Source organism: Podarcis erhardii, assembly GCF_964252035.2.
Source record: "Podarcis erhardii genome assembly, chromosome: 1".
Classification (NCBI taxonomy): domain Eukaryota; kingdom Metazoa; phylum Chordata; class Lepidosauria; order Squamata; family Lacertidae; genus Podarcis; species Podarcis erhardii.
The window spans coordinates 133,375,480-133,400,845 of NC_138497.1; the positions used below are offsets into that span (position 1 = coordinate 133,375,480).

General features: G+C 42.3%; 1 protein-coding gene and 1 long non-coding RNA gene across 8 annotated transcripts in view; one reads left to right on the forward strand and one right to left on the reverse strand.

Moving 5' to 3' along the window:
• LOC309335598 overlaps positions 1-25,366 on the reverse strand; it is a 248,011-nt gene that overhangs the window by 47,759 nt on the left and 174,886 nt on the right. The gene's annotated exons all lie outside the window — the stretch shown is intronic.
• The window catches only part of AGAP1 (ArfGAP with GTPase domain, ankyrin repeat and PH domain 1), a 335,918-nt gene that overhangs the window by 45,912 nt on the left and 264,640 nt on the right, over positions 1-25,366 (forward strand). For all 7 annotated transcript variants that reach the window (XM_081863021.1, XM_081863022.1, XM_081863025.1 and 4 more), the window contains 3 exons: positions 3,778-3,863; positions 12,354-12,495; positions 21,095-21,229. In XM_081863021.1, the coding sequence (XP_081719147.1) occupies positions 3,778-3,863; positions 12,354-12,495; positions 21,095-21,229 (363 nt within the window). The remainder of the gene's footprint in view (positions 1-3,777; positions 3,864-12,353; positions 12,496-21,094; positions 21,230-25,366) is intronic.

The window sequence follows — 25,366 nt, forward strand, 5'->3', positions numbered from 1 at the left end:
TTCACCAAGGCTCTGGACAAGGATGGTGACTGCTTCACTTACTTGTGCCAGGCTTTTCCAGGATTGACCATGGAGAAGTTGAAAGCTGGCATCTTTGATGGTCCTCAGATCCGTCAGCTCATCAGAGATCTAGAGTTCGGAAAGTCAATGAACGAAGTGGAACTGGAAGCGTGGAAGGCATTTGTTCTGGTAGTGAAGAACTTTCTTGGCAACAATAAGGCCAGAAACTACACAGAACTTGTCAACAACATGCTGACTGCTTTCAGAAACCTGGGCTGCAACATGAGCGTCAAGATGCACTACCTATTTTCACATATGGACCGGTTTCCTGAGAACCTGGGTTCGATGAGTGATGAGCAGGGGGAGAGATTCCATCAGGACATGAAAGAGATGGAGACCAGGTATCAGGGTCCCTGGGACACAGTCATGATGGCTGACTACTGTTGGACTCTGAAGAGAGACCTCCCTGCCGCTGAGCATTCCAGGAGTTCCAAGAAACAGAAGTTCAAGCCCTGAAGTTTGAAAAATGGTGAAGCAACATGCAATTTACGTGTACTTACCTTTATCAGTGCCCACCATTCAGTTTACAGTAATTGATGTTTCTATCAGGTAATCAATATATGTTGTTGGAAAAACATTTTTTTTCTCTTAAAAACATATTTAGGATGATATGTGTTGACAAAAATCAGCTGATAATGCCACAAAAATGTAATTGATTTTGTCACAAGATCTGATTTTTTTCAAATCAACATAACACAAAAACCTGACCTGATGGAGAGAAACGGATGTCATTTCCTGATTCAGCAGTGCAAAAATACCCTAAATCAGTTGTAGAAATCTAGACAACATTCAAAAAGTAAAAAATTGTTGCCCAGTGTAATCCTTGTGATGTGTAGATGATATAAATCGAAAACTGCAGAATGGAATTATTATTTTACATAACCCAAAACCGAGATGGAGGGAAGTCAACCATTATTTGTTGTTAATTAATGTCTGTCTTTTGGTCTGTTTATGTTTTCTGTTTTGGTCGATGTTTTCTTTTTTCTTTGATGTATTTACTTGTTTTCTTTTTTTGTTTGGTTACTGAAAATTAATAAAAAGATTTTTTTTAAAAAAAGATGGAACTTCACTAGAGACATGGGTTACAGTTATTTAGAATGCAAAAAGGATTATTAATCTCAAATTAAGCTCTCAACTCTGAGTCACAGATCCTAACTTTTTGCTCTTTGACTAGATGAGTTGTGCTTCCTCCCATGAACAGAAGCTCTTCCTGTTCAGGGAGTGAAAGTTAAGGAACCAAGCTAATGTTAATATTTAGAGAGCTTTTTAGTTGCTCAAGCAAGGAGGCAAAGGGCAAATCATGTTGTGCCCCAGCACAACAGAATTTGCACAGTACATTTCATTTCTTTTACAGAAAAGTAATTTTATTGGCTTGTATCCAGTTGTGCCCCTCTGTTCCAGCGAAGGCATTAATTGGTGTAAAGGGTGGGGAAATGATTTTCACAGTTTTCCTCTTCAGACTCCTATGCACACACATATGCATCTGCCTAGAAAGTTGGGTAACCCTTTGGAATAATGTGGGATGTGGCATGATGAGTTGTAGAGAAAGGAAGAATTTGCAAAAATCACTCCCCCACACCACTCACATAAGTCTTTGTTGCATCAAAGTGGTTTACAATTAGATGCACCCCATTGTATTAAATTATTTCACTTCTAAAGAACATGGCCATCAGAACACATTTTACCACATTTTACCCAAATTATATACATGAGTTACAGATAGCATTGATTTCTGCATTCATGTTTGACCAAAGCTCTTCAACTCCACTTGCTACGTACAAATCTAGAAAGACGCTATAAGCTTAATTGGTTTTTATTTTTGTTTATTTTATTTTTTTTGTTTAAAGTGAACTGTTCTTATAAGAGTAAAATAAGCTGCTTTTGGATTTTTTGCCGTGAATTCAGTTCTACAACAATGGGGGTATTATTTTTAACTTGCTACTTACTACAGTGGTACCTCAGGATGTGAACGGGATCTGTTCCAGAGCCCCATTCACATCCTGAAGCAAACGCAACCCACATCTGCACATGCGCGGGTCGCGATTTGCCACTTCTGCGCATGCACGTGACACCATTTTTACCATCTGCACATATGCGAGTAGCGAAACCCAGAAGTAATGCGTTCCGTTATTTCCGGGTCACCGCGGAGCACAACTCGAAAGCGCTCAACCTGAAGCATATTCAACCCAAGGTATGGCTGTGTATAGTATGCTGAAGAATGGCTTACCCAGGACGGCACACACATGCTGTGTGCCATAGAAGAGCTTTCAGTATTTTGCTCCTCCCTGCTCCAAAGTGATGCAACAGCTGAGCCAAGGGTTGGTTTAGCATGTCATTCCAACCTGGTCTCGTGGTTCTCAACTCATTAACCAAGAGCTTTAGGCAAAGTTTGTACTTGGCTGTACTTGGTCATAGCTCATGGTTAAGGAGCAGAGAGCTTAATCATGAGCCCAGGTTTGGCTGACCCTAAGCCAAATGTTTCCTTAGCTGCTGCACTGCAGAGAGCTAAAAGAACTGGAGAAGAGCAAAGCAACTGTGATGTTATTCCTGGGAGCATATATGTTCACACTAAGTCATGGATTGGATGGGAACATAACTGGTATGTGATACTGCTGCAATAATGGTTTTCTACTTAAGAGATATATATTTAAGTAATATTTAAGGAAATACGCAAAATACTTAATATCTAAGTGGAAAAGTGATTTAAATGCTATGAAACTAAGGATACAATCCTATAAACACTTAGCTGGCAGTGTGTCTCACTAAGGTTAAAGATAGTTACTTCTGAGTTGTCGGTTACCCTCTTCATCCCTGGTCAACATAGCCCAAACCATGTATTTACAGACTAATTCCCTGTTCCTTCAACATATGAAGGTCACATGGGTTTCCAGTGTAGCACAAGTGCCTTCACTTTCTGCGGCATTGTTTAAATCCATACTGAGACTTTCAGCAGGCCAAATTGGGTAATCCCTTCTTAGTCTATTACACTAGAAAGCCTGAACATGTTTTCGCATTATCTTCACTCTGTCATGTGAGAGAAAGCATGGTGCTTAAAATATTATTTGATTTCAGAGGAGTTACCACTGGGTGTTTAAGCTTGAGGTACAGCTGTGTGTGTGGTTCCCCTGCCCCCCTTTTGTTCATGTGCTAAACATTCTCCTTTCAAAATAAATTCTTTGTGCAGATTAAAAATTCATAAACTTAGTCGTTTTCTAACTGAAACCTACAACAGATACTGTTATAGTAAATTTTCTTTTTTTTGTCTAACACATGTTGTAGTAGTATAGTTTTTTCCTGTAATAGTGAGATATCATTTTCATAATGTGTGTTTTGCTTTGTAGAACTAGGCTTCTCTTGATGAAAACTAAAAGCTCAAGCAACTGAATGCAGATGTATGAAGAGAGTGCTCACACAACTAGATTGTTCATATTTTAGAAATTTAGTTATTACTCATTTTTTTGAATCCAGAGAGCTGAACTAAAAGTTGGATTGTATGCCTCAGTTATTTTGAATGGGGTAGAATTTTTTATTCAGACTGAACTATAAATGCATACTGGAACATCTCTTTCTTTGTTAACTTCTCTGTAGCATTCAGAAAAATATTAATAGCTGTAATGCCACAACATGTTTCAGACAAGTAGGAGTAGTTTTCCTCAAGAAAAGCCTTTATTATTCTGTGTTTGTAACTTCTCTGTAACTAGTTGTTTTGTGTGACAGGTGGGAGATTCAAGAAGGAGATAGTAGTTGATGGACAGAGTTACCTGCTGCTGATTAGAGATGAAGGTGGTCCTCCTGAGGCACAGGTGAGCACAGTGTTTAAGTGATATTAACAGAATGAAAAATTGGTGACGAATGCCACACCGTTATGCCAGAGTGTAAACTGGTGGAATCAGTGTTTGCTCAGTGCTGTCAAAAAAAAAAAAAAAAGTTCTTTCATAAGCTACACCAGAACCAGCCCTCATAGCCTGTTTCCCACTAAAAAGCCCCTGAATTTGCCAGTAGGAGCATAACCTCCAGCCGCAGAACCAGTCTAGTAATACTATAGGTTTGGATACGTTCAACCTTCTGCTCTGCAGATTAATGATCTGAAGAGCAGATATTATATGATTTTCTTACCCATCACAATGCTTCCCCCTGGGCCTGTTTGTGCTCTGCTTCTGCACCCTCTTTTTGTTGTTCAACTCTTTTCAAGTGGATTTTCAGGTGTGCACAGACACAAACGTGTCATAATAGCATACAAATTAAATACCCATGAGAGAGAATGAGTATGAGTCATGTCCCATATTTTGGCATTGACCCTATTTAAGGAGCTTAAGATATCATAGAATTGTAGAGTTGGTACCCCAAGGGTCATCTAATCCAGTGTTTCCTAACCTTGTGCCTCCAGCTGTTTTTGAACTACAACTCCCATCATCCCTGACTAACAAGACCAGTGGCAAGGGATGATGGGAATTGTAGTCCAAAAACAGCTGGAGGCACAAGGTTGGGAAACACTGATCTAATCCAATCTCCCGTAATGCAGGAATCTATGACAGATGGCCACCCTACCTCTGCTTTAAAACATCCACCACCTCCAAAGGGAGACCGTTCCACTGATGAACAGCTCTTCCTGTCAGAAAGTTATTTCTGATGTTCAGTCAGAATCTCCTTCCTTGTAACTTGAATCCATTGGTTCAAGTCCTACCCTCTAGAGCAGGAGAAAACAAGCTTGCTCCATCTTCCATGTGATAGCCTTTTAGATATTTGAAGATGGCTATCATATCTCCTCTCAGTCTCCTCTTTTCCAGGCTAAACATACCCAACTCCCTCATCGGTTCCTCATGAGACTTGGTTTCCAGACCCTCGATCATCTTGGTCCGCCCTCCTTTGCATACATTCCAGTTTGTCAATATTGTGCCCAGAATTGGACCCAGTATTCCAGGTGTGCCCTGACCAAGGCGGAATAGAGTGGCACTGTTACTTCCCTTGATCAGAACGCCATACTTCTGCTGATGCAGCCTACAATAGCATTAGCTTTTTTTTTGCCGCTGCATCACACTGTTGTCTCATTTGTAGCTTGTGGTCTACAGCCCCTAAATCCTTTTTACATGTATTACTGGTAAGCCAGGTGTCCCCCATTTTATATTTGTGCAGATGGTTTTCTCTGCCTAAGTGTAGAACCTTGCATTTGTTCCTATTGAATTTCATTTTGTTAGTTTTGGCTCAGTTCTTCAATCTGTTAAAGTAATATTGAACCCCGATTCTGCCTTCTGTGACATTGGCCTCCACTCCCAGTTTGGTGTAATCTGCAAATTTGATGAGCATCCCCTCCACTCCTTTATCCAAGTTGTTTATAAAGATGTTGAACAACAATGGGCCCAGGAAGGAACCACTTGTCACTTTTCTCCAGGATGAGGAAGAACTGTTAGTGAGCACTATTCTGGTTTGGTCAGTCAACTAGCTACAAATCTACCTAACAGCCCACAATTTACCAGCTTCTCCACAATAAGATCACAGGGGACTTCGTCAAACGCCATACTTAAATCAAGATACACTGCATCCACAGCATTCCTCTAATCTACCAAGCTCTAAATCTCAAACAATATGTGAAAGTTCATAACAGGGCCATTGTTTTAGCTGTTTTAACTGTTCATAATTTGTGTGGGTTTTTGTAGCTATTTGTTTTTGTTGAGGAAAGGGAGATGTGTCTTGGAGGAAAGGAGCTATGAAGGCTGTGAGGGGATTATAGTGGTTTGGGGTTAGGAGGAGCTATGAGTTGAGAGGTGGGGCAGGCTGTGTAAAGGGCACATCACACAGGCAGTTAGTGACTGCCTTGTGCCAGCCCTTCCTCCAATCTGTGGAATTGCAGTTGTTTTATCAGCCAGCCTTTGAACCTGAGGCAGCTGTTGTTGAATGCCCATTCAGCTCTGAATAAGACTCATCCATGATCTGATGTATATCACTGAGACCTGGGTGAGTGAGCAGAGTTCAGTTGGTCTCTCTCTTTTTCTCTCTTTCCAGTTGAGGGAAGGGATCTAGAGTATGTGTTTTTGGCACTGGGCAATTGGGTCAGATTACAGATTTTGTTGGTTTACCGCCTACCTTCCTGCCTAGCAGTCTCCCTATCTGAGCTGAGAGGACTGGTTTCGGAGGTGGTGTTGAGAATTCCCAGACTGCTAGTTCAAGGGGACTTCAACTGATGCTTTCGTTACATATCTTTAAGTGCCAGGCAAAATCATTCCTCTTCTCTCAGGCCTTTGACTGATTAAACAACCTATGGCCTTTCAAACTGTGTGTGTGGGAGTAGTCATTGTTTTTGTTTGTTGTTAATGTATTTTTTTGTTTTTGTATTTATATATTTTAAACTGTCATGTCATCTTCAGATAAAGGGTGGCTAAATAAATAAATGACAAGGACCTACAAATAAGGACAAAAAGCAGTATTGTAATTCCGTATCAAAATATATTCCTTCCAGTAGCACCTTAAAGACCAACTAGTTGGTCTTTAAGGTGCTACTGGAAGGAATTTGTTTTGTTTTGACTATGGCAGACCAACACGGCTACCTATCTGTAATCAAAATATATGTTATGCTTGTAAAATGCCAGACATATATGTCACGAAACAGGATGTGAAAAAATCCAGTTTATAACAGAATGGCATTTTAATACACAAAAACTGAGATTCTACATAGCAGTGCAATAAAAACACTTACACAGTAAACATCCAGTTTACTGGATGTTGACTATAATTATTCACTGCACTGCAGAAATATACTAAAAGTAACTAGTTATACTGTGGTGGATACCAACCTTGACAAAGCATGGGTGTCACAATCGAATTGTGCATATCTATTGTTGTTTCAGTAAAAAAACCAAATCAAAACACTGGGGGGGGGGGATTGAGAAGTTTCTTTGTAAGCAAGGTGCTTTTTTGATTAGGAAATGTAATTAACCAAGAGTAGTTCTTTATGCAAGCTGGGTATTTATGGTTTGAGTTGTGTTAAAGATTGTCGAATCTGCACCCTCAGCAGATCATCTGATAACACAGTCTACAGTCCTGCTGGCTTCAGGGGTCAATAGGACTGAAACCTGCCTCCTCACCCATGAGCTGAGGTCACCCTGTGATGCCAGTTGATAAACAGTTTGGCATGGGTTGGGCAAAATCCCCCATCCCTGTCCTAAATCCTTGATACCTGAAATCAGCCACTGCATATCAGTATTTGCTATCACACTCCTAATAACAGAATGGTGTACATTCTAAAATGTCACTTGAATTATTTGACATGAGTCCAAATACATACAGTAGTGGGTTAGTACCATCTGGTATATTACCCAGTCCCAGCATATGCTAGTGTTCGGTTGTTGTTGTTGTTGTTGTTTAAAAAATAATATTCTGTACTGATCCTGTGGAAGAGTGCAGTGGGCTGTTGCAGCACCATGGAGAGCTCCTACTAAGCTGTGCCTACTGATTATAAACAATTGGTAGCATGTCTCTCCTGAAGAAGCTACCCTGGACCCTGGGATTTATAGCAGCTATTGCCCAGTCACGAATATAAGCTTCTTGGGTAAGTTGGTGGAGAGAGTGGTGGTACAACAGTCACAGGAGATCCACTGGACTGGCAGGCTAGCATAGTTCATGGAGTCTGGTGGAAAGCACCTGGGAGTGCTCTGGTTTCAGATCTTAGGAGCCCTGGTGTTTTGAGATCGGGTTCAGTGATTCCCCTGATCACTAGTATTGGTCAGAGCTAGGACTGGATCTGGCTCCTAGCAATAATTTTGAAAGAGAATGGGTTAAAGTTGAGGGGGAAAACTAGCTGTTGTTTGTTCTTCCTTACCTTTTCCCCTTCAGTAACACCTTCCTATCAACAGTGGTTGCTCTCAGATAAGCCAGTGAAGTAATATTACAGGGTTAACAGGGATTTGATCAAAAGATCTGGCATAATTCCTAACTTTATCATGGTAGATGAATTTCTTCCTCTGGATTTGATGTAACTGCTAACCATTTATTTGTGATCTGTATGCATTATTCTATATCTAAAAATGAAATACATTCATGACTGTACTTAATGGAAACTTCAACTTTGAATGTATAGTATTGGTTAATTTATGGGATAGTGTTATTTCTTGGAACATGAATCTATTCCTGATCTATCTTAAATACAGTGGTACCTCAGGTTAAGTATTTAATTCGTTCCAGAGGTCTGTTCTTAACCTGAAACTGTTCTTAACTTGAAGCACCACTTTAGCTAATGGGGCCTCCCGCTGTTGCCACGCCGCCAGAGCACGATTTCTGTTCTCATCCTGAAGCAAAGTTCTTAACCTGAAGCACTATTTCTGGGTTAGCGGAGTGTGTAACCTGAAGCGTATGTAACCTGAAGCGTATGTAACCTGAGGTACCACTGTATACTGTAATTATGTCATAAAGATATCGATTTTTTTCAATGACACAGAATGTTTGGGATAAAATAACTTCCTATAAATTAAGAAATTAGTATTTATCTTTTAATTTTATCTTTGACTTAAGTTTATTTCCAACACCACTACAGTGGTACCTCAGGTTACATACGCTTCAGGTTGCATATGCTTCAGGTTACAGACTCTGCTAACCCAGAAATAGTGCTTCAGGTTAAGAACTTTGCTTCAGGATGAGAACAGAAATCGGGCTCCGGCGGTGTGGCAGCAGCGGGAGGCCCCATTAGCTAAAGTGGTGCTTCAGGTTAAGAACAGTTTCAGGTTAAGAATGGACCTCCAGAATGAATTAAGTACTTGACCCAAGGTACCACTGTATAGCATGTTTCGGTGAATACAGTGGTACCTCTGGTTACAAACTTAATTCGTTCCAGCTAGTGGAGCTTCCCGCTGTTGCTGTGCTGCCGGAGCACGATTTCTGTTCTCATCCTGGGGCGAAGTTCTCAACCCAAGGTACTACTTCTGGGTTAGCAGAGTCTGTAACCCAAAGTGTTTGTAACCCAAGGTACCACTGTAGTTGTACATAACAAACTTTTGACTAAAGTCGTTCAGTCATACTAGATTAATATGTACATATAAAGTATGCAACAAGCATGAAGGGAACAGGATATTTAATAAAGTCTTCTACACATTTACCGAGTAGAGCAGTGTTTTATTCTGATCTTGAAATGTTGGGCCTGCGAAGTGGAGGCCATGTATGGCTAGAACCTTAGGGTATGGATTGATCAGAAAACTAATGCCATGTTTGTTGCTTGTTCCTTTATTTTGGGACACCCCCCTTCACCTTCATTTTTTTGGCAGATACTTTCAGTTTTATCAAAATGAGGGTTTAACCCTGGCTCCCTTGCTTCGCTATTCCTCCTACAGTAATAATTCACTGTGGTTCATTTGAATCCTGTAATCTGGAACTATTGTGATCACCACTGAACTATAAATTGCCATCTCAGTATAAGTGTGTTCAACATCAAAGTGCAGGTGTAACACTGTTTCCTCTTCTAAAACAAAGTGTTGTTGTATAGTGATAGAACCGAACCAGTTCGCTTAGAAGTAGTGGGAGGGAACACTTCCATCCTGCAAGTACCTGTGCCACCAAAAAGCCACTCCAAAGGGACATTGGCAACAGGAAAATTCCCTTCCTTGAATTTTCCAAAGTTAATTTAGGATCCATGCCTTTGTGTTAATGCTCACAATCATATGGTTTCTAGAGCACGTGTGTTCAGCATGTTTCAGGGTGTTATTAAGAGTTATATAACATGACATGCTGTCCTGGCATTATTCTAGTAGCACATTTCTGTTCCACTCTTCTGATTTGCTGAGGACAGTACAGTCATACCTTGGTTCTCCCGAACGCTGCAAACTCGGCAGTAAGTGTTCTGGTTTGCAAAGGTTTTTTGGAAGCTCCTGCAGCCAATTGGAAGCCACACCTTGGTTTTCAAACGTTTCCGGAAGTCAAACAGACTTCTGGAACAGATTACATTCGAGAACCAAGGTACGACTGTATACAAGATTTCCTTCTCTGCTGTATCAAAAGGAAGCTCTTGTGAGGTAGATTAGGCCAAGAGATGGAGCTTCAAGACTGAATGGGCGTTTCAATCTGAGTTTCCACATTCAGAGTTAAAGCTGCTACACTGTTTTTGCTCCCAAAGTGGCATAGACTGCAAGTGTATGTGTTTAGATAGTCCTCTATTGTGGATTGACTAGTGGTGGTGGATACAGTTGAAAGGATTACATACTATGTATTCTCCCTTGCAAATGGTATCCTTGTTTCTTACTGTACATACACATGGACTGAGATCCAACACCAACGGGACAGGGCAGCACTTAGCTGTGCTCCCATCACCAGCACCACTGCAGCTTACCAGGAGGGGAGGCAGTGGGGAAGTTGGTGCAGTGCGATTGTGCCTGTACCATGTGCCAGCCCCTCCTCCAACCAAAGGAACTGTGCTTCTCCTATCAGCCAGCCCTTAGGTCTGTGGCTGCTGCATCTGCTGTTGAATGCCAGGTTGGTTCTGCATCACTGAGACCTGGGTGGGTAAGCAGGATGCAGTTGCTTTCACCCATCCATGCCTACCTACCTGGGTACATGGTACAGTATCAGGGCAGAGTTGCAATGGTCTATAGAAATGCCATATATCCCTCCAGGCTCTCTGTCCAGTTGAGGGGGGGGGGATCAGAGTATGTGCTCCTGGCATTGGGCAGTCAGGACACATTAGGGATTCTACTGGTTTACCTCTCACCTTGGTGCCCAGTAGTCTCCCTGCTTGCATTGACAGAGGTGGAGTTGATGACTCCTAGACTGCTGGTTTGGGGGGATTTCCACATCCATTCCAAGGCAACCGGCTCTAGGGTGGCTCAAGACTTCATGGCTGCCCTGATTGCCATGGGGTGGCCCAACCTGTCCCTGGCGCCAACACATGTGGCAGGCTGCACTTTGGGCCTTATTTTCTCAACTGGGCAGGAAGAGGGTGATCTTGACATTAGTCTCTTGTTGTGGTCATATCACTTCCTGTTGGAATTCCAGCACCTTTTTCCCTCTGCAGAGGTGGGGGACATATGAGGATGGTCCACCCTCAAAGGCTGATTGATCCAATGGGCTTCCAGATGGCTCTGGGGGATTTTCTGGCTGATATGACTGGTATTTCTGTTGAAGCCCCATCTGGACAAGGATAGCCTAACTTCTTTTATTTATGCTCTGGTAACATCTAGGTTAGTTTATCTCAACACATTATATATGGGGCTGCCTCTGAAGATGGTTCAGAAACTTGCTTGTGCAGAATTCAGTGGCCAGCTTGCTCACGGAGGCAAGGCGCTAACATTCATAAAAGTGTTGTGTCACTAAATGTTTACAAAAATATACCTTTTATTGGGGAATAACAACCTGATGACAGGTTAGACCGTAAGGAATAACCCATTGACAGTTTTGGTCACCGCTTGGTTTCAGTGATGTATTGGTGAGAGTGTTGAGCTAGGACCTGGGAGGAAAAGGTAGGGCTGCCATACACCTGGATTTTCCCAGACATTACCGGGATTTCAAAGGCAGAAGTGACATCCGGGAGGGGGAGGGATTTCCGGAAGGTGGCGGTTTGTCCTGGATCTTCAGCAAGTAAACAAAAAAATTGCACCTTTCTGCAACTAGAAGCAAGTCCTGACCAGATGAGATCTCTGAGGACGGATGAACTTGGTCAGAGCAGAAAACGAGGCGACTTGTTTCCAGATGGCAGGGCAGTGGGTGCGCCTGGTCCCCCTTCCTGTCTGACTCCCTTCGATTGAAAATGGTGTCCACGTGGCTATGGCCTCTGTTCCTTGAGGGTTCCTATCGCTTACTCTCTTCCCGCCAGGCATTGCACTTTGCCTTCAGCCGTGCCAAGATAAGCAGCGCTGGGTCCGTGTGTATGTGGCACAGGATTGGCAGCTCAAGACCCCCAAGCGCTGCTCTGAGAAACCTAACTGGATTATCATGCAGAATTACAGGCTTTTAGCCAATGGTTACATAAGGTGTTTTCACCAAAAAAATCACGTAAAAATCGGGTATAAAAAGCTCAACAATTTCGGGGTGTCCTGTTTTTTAGTTTTGGAAATTATGGCAACCCTAGAAAAAGGTTCAAATCCCATTCAGCTCATTGGGTGACTTTGGGCTCGACGCCATATTTAAGCCTGACCTACTTCACCAGGTTGTTGTGATGATACAAATGGGGAGAAGAACCACGGACACTATCTTGAGCTCCTTGGATGAAAGATGGGATATAGATGTAAATAATTGCTGCCTGCTAAATATCTCTCATGTTAAGAGTCTGGTGTTTTTAAAAATATCAACAAGAATTGTTTATCCATGTTCTTTTCCTGCAGTTTGCCACGTGGGTAGATGCTGTTATATTTGTCTTCAGCCTAGAGGATGAAATTAGCTTCCAAACCGTGTACCACCACTATAGCCGTATGGCAAACTATCGCAACACTAATGAAATCCCAATGGTACTTGTGGGTACTCAGGGTAAGTGTTGTCTCATGTGCCGTATATCTTTCCTTGAGAAATACTTCATTTAATTGTTTGGCCCTTGTTCTTTTATTTTTATAAGTAAGTCTTTTGAGAGAACTTTGTTGATCTGTTTACCAATAGTACCTAGGAGATTTCTAATAGTGTTCTAAGATTTTGTTTGTAAAACACCCTTATGCCTGGAGGCGGTTGGAGGATGGATGGTGGCTAATGGATTGAGGTTGAATCCTGACAAGACAGAAGTGCTGTTCTTGGGGGACAGGGGGCGGGCTGGTGTGGAGGACTCCCTGGTCGTGAATGGGGTAACTGTGCCCCTGAAGGACCAGGTGTGCAGCCTGGGAGTCATTTTGGACTCACAGCTGTCCATGGAGGTGCAGGTCAATTCTGTGTCCAGGACATCTGTCCTCCAGCTCCATCTGGTTCACAGGTTGAGACCCTGCCTGTCCACAGACTGTCTTGCCTGTGTGGTGCATGCTCTAGTTATCTCCCACTTGGACTACTGCAATGCGCTCTACGTGGGGCTACCTTTGAAGGTGACCCAGAAACTACCACTAATTCAGAACGCAGCAGCTAGACTGGTGACTGGGAGCGGCTGCCGAGACCACGTAACACCGGTCCTGAAAGACCTACATTGGCTCCCAGTATGTTTCCGGGCCCAATTCAAAGTGTTGGTGCTGACCTTTAAAGTCCTAAACGGCCTCGGCCCAGTATACCTGAAGGAGCGTCTCCACCCACATCGTTCTGCCCGGACACTGATGTCCAGCGCCGAGGGCCTTCTGGCAGTTCCCTCACTGCGAGAAGCAAAGCTACAGGGAACCAGGCAGAGGGCCTTCTCGGTAGTGGCGCCCGCCCTGTGGAATGCCCTCCCATCAGATGTCAAAAAGATAAACAAATACCTGACATTTAGAAGACATCTGAAGGCAGCTCTGTTCAGTGAAGTTTTTCATGTGTGACATTTTAATGTATTTTTAATCTTTGTTAGAAGCCGCCCAGAGTGGCTGGGGAAACCCAGTCAGATGGGCAGGGTACAAATAATAAATTATTATTATTATTACTTACTCAGAATATGTTTTATGTCTCGTCACTGATGTTTAATTTCTGAGGACTGGGAGCATTTCTTCTTCTTCTTCTTCTTTTTCATTTATTTATTTATTTCTATACTGCTTTATAGTTTTAATAAAAATCTCAAAGCAGTTTACAGCATATTAAATCAATCAATCAATCAATCAATCAATCAATAAAACATTAGCTGGGCGATGTTCCTCCGGCCTCATGAGGAGACTCTTCAGTAGGGCTGGTGAGTGTGGGCCTCGCCCCCTAGGCCAGGTGGAGAGGGCCTTGTAGTGAGTGTCTGGAACATCAAGATAGGCTTTTTTTTTTTATAGATGCAAATCCAAGGTGTTCAAATTTCCAGTACCATTTAGTTGAATAAAATATATACAATAAAGCTAATTTATTAATTATATTTGCATTTGGCATTTCTGCATTATGGTACTATGCGATTATGTATTTACAATAGCATTGTATGTTGGATTTTTCTTACCCCCTGTCACCATAGTAAATCCGCATAGAAGCTTTTGGCCACTATTTTGAAGCATATAAGAAGAACTCTCATTAGTTGCATGATTTATTTTTATTCTGAAATTTGATGGCAAATTGGATTTCTATAGACCTGAAGATTTCAGTTCAGGTGCCAGATTAGAGCAAGATTCTATTTAGTGCATCCTAATGGCTTTGATCCCCAAATCCTACTGTGCTTTCTTGTACTTTTCCTTGTACTTTTACGGCAGTTACCCCTTCTAAGCCTGCATAGTCTCTCTGGAATTGATTTTGGGGGAGGCGAGAGGAACTTCAGGTGGGTTATAGGCATCTCCCCCTCTCTGTTCAAGCAGAGTACGTTCTTGACTGAACCTTCAGTTTCAGACAGTGACCAACCATTGGGAAGCTCACAGAACCAGAGTGTCCGTTGCTTGTTTATAGCATTTGACAACGAAGGTGAATTTTCCACACTCTTTTAGGGCGTATCTAAAGATATTCCAATACACTAAATATTAAGTTTTGAGTAGTGGTTATTCTTGATTCTTTTACGTTGATTTTTAGACTGAACTTGGTGTGAGGGAATGTGCTACCCTTGTCAGTTCATGGAGTGCCAGAATTGTGGCTCAGTGGGACAAAATCTTACATTTTGGCATGCTCTTTGCTGCTTTAGAGCAGCTTTGAGAATTACAAAAAATATTGTGCAACCTGGTTCTTTCAGTTTCTTTTGATCTGCTTGACCTTTAGGCTAAGGCAAGAGTGAGCAATACCAGGCAACTTTTTAATCTTTACCTTGTTGCATTTAGACAATAGAGTTTGAAAGCTCATTGTTTATAGAGTTGTCTTTAGAATCTTAATGAGCTCATAAAAAGTACATTCTTAGTTTTGATTGGAGTGTCCAAACTTTTTTCACGGAGAGCCAGATTTGATGAAGTGAACATGTGTGAGGGCCAACTATTTTGTCTGACATACTTTGAACCATTAAAATTAAATACAAATTAACAATTTTATACAAAGTTTATTGCAAATGGCATACTTTTCATTTCGTCACATGGATGACAAATCTAAACAGGTGTTAAATCATTCTGCCTTTCATATCTGAAGACCAAATGAAAAAAAAATCCAGGAAGTTGAAATATATGTCAGGAACATTGTAAAGTACATTACATATTATTGGTAATAAAGGTTGTCTATCAACTTTTGGGACGCGGGTGGCGCTGTGGGTAAAACCTCAGCGCCTAGGGCTTGCCGATCGCATGGTTGGCGGTTCGAATCCCCACGGCGGGGTGAGCTCCCGTCTTTCGGTCCCAGCTCCTGCCCACCTAGCAGTTCGAAAGCACCCTTAAGTTCAAGTAGATAAATAGGTACCGCTTTATAGCGGGAAGGTAAACGGTGTTTCCGTGTGCTGCGCTGGTGCCGGCTTGCCAGAGCAGCTTCGTCACGCTGGCCACATGACCCGGAAGTGTCTCCGGACAGCGCTGGCCCCTGGCCTCTTAAGCGAGATGGGCACGCAACCCCAGAGTTGGACACGACTGGCCCGTACGGGCAGGGGTACCTATCAACTTTTAAGTTAAAAAAATATGAACAGGAACATAACACCAGGTATACATGTTGTGTCCAAATATATTTATACCTGATTTAGACCAACTGACATTAACAGATTTTACAATGTATTCATCTCAATTGAAAAAAACAACAACTTGCCTGTACTAATGTGAAGGGTGAAGCTGAGATCTGGACTGCAGCAAATAGGCTAGGTCTGGTTCAAATGCAGTGGTTTTGATTCACAAAATGTCATGCAGGTGAGAGTCACTTAGTCTTGTCCTCACACGGTTCTTGTTAAAGTTCATAGCAGAGAATGTCTTCTCACACAAATATGTTGAGCCAAACAAGCTCAGCATTTTCTTAGCCAATGTTCGAATCTCTTGAAACCAGCTCTTATCCAGTTGGCGATAGAAGTTCACAAGAGAGAGCTGTTGGTGACGACTGTGTAACTCGCTGTCACAATGCAGCTCAATGAACTCAAGCTGCAGCTGATCTGGAGCATCATTGGGGTCAACAGAGAATGGAGAGGAAGGAGAAAAGGCTGATCTCCTTTTCAATAGCAGCAAAATCCTGAAAGCGCCATTTAAACTCCCCAGTCAGAGATGTGATGTCTGCTGCATACCTGGTTGTTTGTGCACTGCTATTGTCTTGTGGAAAGCTGTTCATTATTTCCTGCAACGCTGAAAAATGTATGGTATTGGGCTGTGTTTGTGACTATTGCCTTTGGAAAAGTTGCAGTTTTGTTCCAGAGGCCTTGAGGTGTGAATAAAGCTGGTTCACTGCTGCATCTTTCCCCTGAAGACTCATGTTCAGTACATTCAGATGCTTTGTTATGTCATCTAAAAACCCCAAATCAGCCAGCCAAATAGGATCAGATAGTTCTTGCATCGGTTGTCCCTTTGTTTCCAAGAATTCTCCAATTTCCTTTCTGAGAGAGTAAAACCCGACCCCCCGACTGAGCCACCTTACATGGTTGTGATCCAAAACATCTTTGTATTCAGCTGGAGGTGGCTTTAGAGCAAATAAAATTAATAGTCTTTAGCACTGGTTTCATAACATGATCATATCTGAGATTATTGGCACAGAGAACTTGTTGATGAATGATACAATGGAGTTTAATAGCTTTGCCTCCGTCTTCGATCACCTTGTTACAGATTAGGGTTGATAATCCACTTCGTTCACCAGCTGTGGCAGGTGCCCCATCAGTAATAATCCCAGTAACTTTGTTCCAAGGCATTTTCATGTCATCTATGGCAGAACTAACAGAAACAAACAAATATTTTCGTCTTGTTTGGTCCATAAGGCTCTGGAGGTCAAGTAACTCTTCAGTCACATTCATTTCATCGTCCACCCCTTTCATAAAAATCAGCAGCTGAGCTGTGTCAGATAGGTCTGTGCTTTCATCACAGGCTATTGAAAAGAAGTCAAAATCCACTCTTTTGGACATCAATGGTCTCTTAACATCTGATGAAATATCTTCAGTTCTCCGTACTACAGTGTTACGAGCCAGGCAAACCCTTGCTTCCTCTCAGGATGGCTATTCTCAACCATTTTCATAACACATTCTTTGATAAATTCACCCTCAGCAAAAGATTTGCAATTTTTAGCAATTAATGTTGCCACCTCATAGCTCGCCCTAGTGGCATTTTCATTTGACTAATGGGCTCTTGTGAAAAATCTCTGTTCTGACATTAAAACAGCTTCAAGTTGCTTACACTTTTCACTGCATTCATGCCCTGTTAGCTTGTCGTATGTGCTATGTCTCGACTGGTAGTTTCTCTTGACATTAAATTCCTTATAAACAGCCACAGTCTCTTGATATATCAGACAAACACAGTGATTCCGTATTTCATTGAAGAAATATTCCACTTTCCACCTGTCCTGGAAGCGGCGGCCCTCACTGTCAACTTTCCTTCTCTTATTTACAGTCGCCATTTTAGAAATTGGCCAGAAGGGGAAGAGATCATGTGAGCGCAGTTCCAGTGCCAACAAGAATTCGCCAGAGATCTCTTCCAAATGAAGTTACACTGTAATGTACAGTGCTAAATGCTGGTGGGTCGCAAGTGAGGGGTAGTGTCTGGAGGCAGTGTCTTGTAGCCTCATGTAATAAACTTTGATCTTTTTACTTTTAGTTTTATGCACTCTTCTGCACTATTGTCTATTCTCCCCTGTCCTGAATAAAGATGGAAAGTGCAGGTTCTCTTCAGTTGCAGCAAAGATGAATTGCCTGCCTTTGTGGCTGTGTGTGGTGAAGACACAGCACAGGGAAAAGGAACGCACCAAATCCTGTGATGTCCAAGAGATTGTGAGAACACAGACTGAGGACGTGCAGTCCCATGGCATTGAAAGATCCAGAGATCCCAGGGGTCGTGAGAGGCACTTGGGGCTTGACTGGGGGCCACAACAGATAGATTTTGCCAGATTACCTGTGAAGCCATATTAAACAGGAACACGGGCCACAACTGTCCCGCGGGCCAGACTTTGGACATGACTGGTTTAGATTAATAATGTGTAGGTTACAATTTAGCTCATTAAAATGGTTGTGCCAAATATTTACGTAATAGTGGTTCTATTCAGATGAAATAGTTGAATTAATAAAATCTCCACTAGATAGTTAATGAAAATATATATTCTTTTAAAATTGCAACTGGATCCTTTGTCTAATTTCTTCTTGGTTCATCTCAGCTATAAGTTTGAGTTATATCTAAACTCCCGCAGAGGGACCATCTGAGAAAAAATGAGCTCTTCCAGTTGATACCCTTTATGACATAGAAGCAGATGGGGCTCCTGTATAGGAATGTTTCATCTTGGATAATTTCATTGTGTAAATGACTTACACTTAGCCTCAAAAGCAAAAGGATTATGGGAAACCAAAATGAATTTTTCTAGCTTGCTGCATTGTAAAGATTGGGAATGGATTCAAAGTACACAAACAAATACATGCTGCAGTCTGTCATTTTACTACCAATACATAGGGTGGATCTACGAACAGGGGAAAAAAATGCTATGGAAAATCTCATAGATATTTTATTTACTCTCTGCCGCCATCTGGTGTTGCATGTTCAAAACACTGTTTTTTGTTAGTTGAGTCCATAATCCTGAATAGTAGTATCATAAATATTTTTTAGGGAAAAAATTCAGCCAGCCTCTTGACTGGATTTGAAAAATTGCATTTTGTTTAGGCAATATCTTATTAGCATGTAGGGAGGGTAGCAAATAAGTTGAATTCGGGATCAGAGGATGAGAAATGACTTTGTGTTTGTTGTCATAAGAGCTTCAACAACTTCCAGTTCTGCGCAGCAAAAAGCGAAATTTCTAGAGTTTTGCAAGGCTATTGATGTCTCCTTTCTTCAAATATCAATAAGTCTGTTCTGAAAAGTGCAGTTCCCAAGCACAGCCTTCATGAGAGAGGAGTGACAAGAATTCTACTCAATATTGATCCAGAGCAAAACTTCAACGTATAGTTAGCAGAGTAAGAACTTAAACACGTTGCAGGATTCCCAAAAAATAGACCAGAGGCAATTGTATTTCATTCAGCAGAGTTATTACTGCTACTGGAGGTAAATGAGCATAGTGGTCACAAATCCATACATTCAAGATTGGCACTGTCCGTAAGAAATCCAGTTGCAGCAAACTTAACCTAAACTTACAGTAACTTATAATAAGACTTAAACCTTAACACTTAAGCACATACTGTGTACAGAGCACCACACCAAAGGGAAAGAGAGAGAGAAAAGTGAAACTCAGGCTCTTTCTGACCTTTTATTATAGTCAGCATGACCTTGTCTGAAAGAGATGACAGAACCAGTCCAAATCAGCTGTTCAGATTCTCCAAAGGAATAACCCAAACATCAGGAACCTTCTGCCTGTTTTTAGGCAGAATAAAAACTTGCTTGTTGGCTAGAAACCTCCAGTTTGCATTAGCTTGTATCCCACAGAGAAGCTTCCAGAACCCTCCTGAACCAATTAGAATAGGAAAGATCTCTACACATCAGATCAAATTTTCTCTCCCAAAAATGCACGCTGACAAGGAATTCATGAAGCCATAGTGTGAGTTTCTAATATGGATGTGCCCCAACCACAAGACTTGGTTCAAACCTCCCATCAGCTCCTCAGGAAACAGTCCACCTCACTCTGTTGTGCTTCATAGGTCCTCCCCCCATTCATTACTGGGTGATCAAAGAACAGCTATAAATTGTTTACTTTTGGCAGAAATGGGTGAAATTTGCAGGAATAGTAGGCCCTCTCCTAGGAGTGGATAGTTCCTGTGATAGTTCCTGTAAAATTAAAGACAAATAGGTAGAGGGACTTCTGTGTGGACTCATTAAGTGTTTATTTTTAAAATACCCAGGAAACATTTTAAATTTTATTTTAGTACGTGCTTATCTACAGAATTTTTAAAAAATATCTGAATCATCTCTACTTCAACTGATTCAGCTTTGTACGGATCTCACTTTACCTCAGTTTGAATAAGCCTAAAATCCCTCTAGGCACCTTGACTTGGAATTTGTTCAAATCTGACGAACACCCCTAGTTTCTACAATGTTTTTCTTTTTTTAAGCATCCAGTTGATTTGGACACAAGATTCCCAAAAGACAGCAAGGTTAGCTTTGCATATTGCTACAAAACCTCAGAAGACCCACATGACCCGTATTTCTTCTTGATATTCTTGGAGTAATGCCAAAGCTGCCTCCATGTGGGGAGCATTGATATCTCCCAGCAGGATGGGAATTACAGATTTTTCCTTCTAGGGATAACTCTTTGATCTTGAGCTTCCTCTGTGGCTTCTGCTGATAATGTACAAAGCCTCTTGAGAGTATTTCTCCCCCTGCACTATGCAGGCTGTTTGCTGTCTAATAACAATGCTGAAACCCCTTGCTTTAATTTATGAAATATGTGTATTTATACCCTCCTCCCCATGGTAATAATAAAACAAATTATTAATGCTCAGTTTCCTCTTAAGCTACTAGAATTCATGATTGATGAACTTTTGAAATCAGATCAAGTGTTCCACTCATTTGTAATCTAGCTGTAATATTCACACTTTAGGTGTATGATGTCCTTGAAGGCCACAGTTCTAAATTATTCTACATTTCTATGGGGATGCAGACTTTTTTTTCTGCCCACAAAAGTCCCAGTTTATTTACCAATCCTTTTGAATTCTGTCCAATTATGAGAAACACATGGGGTTGAAAGGAAGAAATGAATGAACTTGTGGTGGCCACAGACAGTAGCTCTTTTAAAATGGTACATGGGAATAGTTTAAGGTTGTTCTGGTAAATATGAACAAAATAATGTTTAAGCATCCTAGTGTGCATGACTCAAGACACTGGTCCAAATGCTAGCTGCTTATGTATTTAATTCCATAATTCCTATACCTCAGAATAGGAATTCAAAAATAATTTTAAGTAGAAGTGAAACTGGTCTAAAGAGTACTCTCAGAAAATTCTGTTTAAAATTTTGTATCTTGTTTTTGTATTTGATGGAAAAAATCACCCTACTGTTTTCTTTGTAGATGCTATAAGTTCCAGTAATCCTCGTGTCATTGATGATGGTAGAGCGCGGAAACTGTCGAATGATTTGAAAAGATCTACCTACTATGAAACCTGTGCTACCTATGGGCTGAATGTGGAGAGAGTCTTTCAGGATGGTAAATAATTTTTCCTACATAGTATCAAGGAGTACCTAATTCAAATTTATCTCACGCTCTCCACCCTTTAACTATATATAAGGGTCTGGTGACTTCTGTTTCAGTGTATCTGAAGAAGTGTGCATGCACACGAAAGCTCATACCAATAACTTAGTTGGTCTCTAAGGTGCTGCTGAAAGGAATTTTTTTATTAATTGAATCAAGTTGTGTAAAAAATAGATCTTGAGTCATGCTGTAGATCTATAAACATGTGTCTGGGCTCTACCACTTCAGACTGGAGGCTTTCATGGTTGAATGATATGCCATGCAAACATTTTCCCTGCACATAAAAACAACATCTAGAAGTCAAAGAGAAGGTCAAGGGAGACCATTTCTCTCTGACTTCTAGTTTTCTATGTGGTGAGGATTATTTTGTATGGAAGAGCACTTAGTCATGTGCCCACAGACTGCAGTGGTATAGCTCGCATGCAGATATACCACCCTGGTAAGGACAAAAAGGCATATCATGCTTCACTGCTGCCTCTGGCTCACTTCTTTCAGGACAATCTGCTTACTATTGGTGCAGATGCTGTCCAACCCAGGAGCAGCACATCCTCTTTTGCCACCTGAGGTGAAACAGGAACGTGCTGCTGCCACCGCCTCTCTTACCTCGGATGCGTGGTGACGCCTATCAAGTGGGTATTTCCAGTGAGATCTTTCTCTTACCAGAAACTAGAGCCAGTTCCAGTGCCACTTCTTCTGCCCAAGGGAGCTCCTTCATGACACCTCATGGGTGGTCCGGCCCTGTTGCCACCCATAGCTTTTTACAAGTTTTGAAATCAAGCACATTAACTATATTGTAGAGTACTATATATGAAATCTAATATGTTGAATGCTTAAGAATCATTATCAGGTGTTATTCCATCCAACTCTCATGTGTCTCAGTTCTCTGGACCAGGGGTCGGCAAGGTTTACTGGCCATGGGCCAGATCACTCCCACAGAGATCGTCCGTGGGCCTGATTGGCGCAGCATGACACTGGAAATTGTGTCTGCACATGTCCGCGACGCTGAAAATTATTTCTGCGCAATGCCAAGACGCCAAAAATCGCGCCTGCACAGAAGCAATTTTCGGCATCTGGACATGCGCAGACGTGATTTTCGGTACCGCCTGAGTCTCTGCACCGTGCTGCACTGGTTTAGTGCAGTGCGTGGGGGACTCACTGAGCGGGCGGCTCAGTTCAGGGGCGGCTCATGGGCCAGTAAAACAGTCTTCATGGGCTGCATCCAGCCCATGGGCCACACGTTGCCGACCCCTGCTCTAGACACTGTCGGGGATGTTGACTTAAGGTCAAACTGTTGCCCGCTCACCAAACCCTCCTGTATAAGCTTAGCAGTCCTGAAATAAGATCAGAGGTCCTGTTGTATATCGGTAACTGGTTAAGAAACAGGAAATAGAGAGTAGGAATAAGTGGACAGTTTTCCCAAAGGAGGGTTGTCGACAGTGGAGCCTCACCAGCATTGGTATGGGAAGTAGTGCTTTTCAACTTCTTCATAAAGAATCTAGAGCTAGGGGTGAACAGAGAGGGAGCCAAGTCTGTTGTACAATTTATGGTTAGCAAGTGTAAAGTTTGGTACATTGAGGCAAAAGGCATATATCTCCATTGGGTCTGAACTGGTGGTGAGTAACAAGGAAAGATACCTAGTGGGTATCGTGGATAGCTTGCTGAAGATGTTCGTCCAGGATGTGGCAGCTTTGAAAAAGATGAACACCATGCTAGGGATCATTAGGAAATGGATAGGAAACAGAACTTCCATTCTTGGGCAAGGTTATTGAGCTGAACAACTCCAGGCATGCCTGGAGGATGCGGACCATTTGGATCCCTTCCAGTTGGGATTCAGGCCTCATCATGGGACTGAAACTGCCTTGGTTGCGTTGGTTGATGATCTCCAGCAGGCTAGGGACAAAGGTGAAAGCTTTGGTCCTGCTGGATCTCTCAGCGGCCTTGGACACCACTGACCATGGCATCCTTCTAGACTGTCTAGAGGAGTTGGGAGCTGGGGGCAGTGTTATACAGTGGTTCCGCTCCTTTCTTCTGGGCTGTGTCCAGAAAGTGGTGTTGGGGAATGAGTGTTCAGACCCCTGGGCGCTCACTTGTGGAGTGCCTCAGGGCTCCATCCTCTTCTCAATGATTTTCAACATCTATATGAAGCCTCTGGGAGAGATCATCAGGGGGTTTGGGCTGGGTGTTCATCAGTATGCGGATGATACCCAGCTCTAGCTCTCCTTTAAATCAGAACCAGTGAAGGCGGTGAATGTCCTTTGTGAGTGTCTTGAGGCGGTTGGAGGATGGATGGTGGCTAACAGATTGAGGTTGAATCCTGACAAGACAGAAGTACAGTTTTGGAGGGATGGGGTGGGTGGATGTGTGGGTTCCCTGGTCCTGAATTGGGTAACTGTGCCCCTGAAGGACCAGATGCGCAGCCAGGGAGTCATTTTGGACTCACAGCTGTCCATGGAGATTCAGGTCAATTCTGTGTCCAGGGCAGCTCCATCTGGTAGGCAGGCTGAGACCCTACCTGCCTGTGCACTGTCTCGCCAGAGTGGTGCATGCTCTGGTTATCGCCTGCTTGGACTACTTCTCTATGTGGGGCTACCTTTGAAGCTGACTCAGAAACTGCAATTAATCCCGAATGCGGCAGCTAGACCCGTGACCGGGAGTGGCCGCCAGGACCATATAACACTGGTCCTGAGAGACCTGTATTGGTTCCCAGTACATTTCCGAGCACAGTTCAGAGTGTTGGTGCTGACCTTTAAAGCCCTAAAGAGCCTTGTTTCTGTATGCCTGAAGGAGCATCTCCACCCCCATTGTTCAGCCTTCTTGTGGTTCCCTCACTGTGAGAAGTGAGATTACAGGGAACCAGGCAGAGGGCCTTTTCAGTAGTGGTGCCCACCATGTGCAACGCCCTCCCTTCAGATGTCAAGGAAATAAACAGCTATCAGACTTTTAGAAGACATCTGAAGGCAGCCCTGTATCAGGAAGCTTCTAATGTTTGATGTTTTATCATGTTTTTACTATTCTGCTGGGAGCCACCTAGAGTGACTGGGGAAACCCAGCCAGATGAGTAGGGTATAAATAGGAAAATTATTATTACTATTCTAACTGCCAATATGTTGTTATATAAAACTGTGATGTAATTGCATTTGGAATGCTGTGTACAGTCCTGGTCATCTCACCTCAAATAGGATATAGAGCAGGGTGAGAAAATGTTTAGAAAAAGACAACCAAAATGATCAGTGGGATGGAGCAACTCCTGTATGAAGAGTGGTTGCGGCATCTGGGACTTTCCAGTTTAAAGAAAAGGCAAGTAAGAAGTTACATGATGGAAGTTTATACAGGGCATGGTGAAAAGTTTTTTATTACCTTTTTCATAACATTCTGACCCAGGGACATCCAGTGAGGCTAAGAATTGAAAGATTCAGTAGACAAAAGAAAGTAACTCTCCACACAACACATAAGCTATGGATCGTGCGCCCCTAGGAGGCCATAATGGTCATCACCTTGGATAGCTTTAAAAGGGGATTGGATGAATTCATGAAGGATGAGACTGTCAATGGGTATCATCCATGCTGGCTCGTTAATGCCTCCACTATCAGAGACACTGTGCCTCTGAATAATAGCCCCTTTGGGAACATACTTGTTGATGAGAAGCCGATTATCTGTTTTTGTACAGGCAAAGCTTGGTTCTTGAATGGCTTAGTTGCCGAACAAATCAGCTCCCGAACGCCGCAAACCTGGAAGTGTTCCGGTTTGCAAACGTTTTTTGGAAGCTGTACATCCGTCGCGGCTTCCGCTTGAGTGCAGGAAGCTCCTGCAGCGAATCAGAAGCCACGCCTTGGTTCTCGAATGGTTTTAGGAGTTGAACGGACTCTCGGAACAGATTAAGATCAAGAACCAAGGTACCACTGTATTTCCAAAGTGGGAATCTCAGAGCACATGCATCAATAACACCCTCATAATTTGCTTCTCAGATCCTGCCTTTGTGTACTAAAGTCTTACATTATTTTAAAAGTGAATATTGCTACTTACATCATTTTATTATGATGCTTGTTTTGAAGTGCTTCCCAGACTAAAAGATGTTAGATAAATTAGACTGAA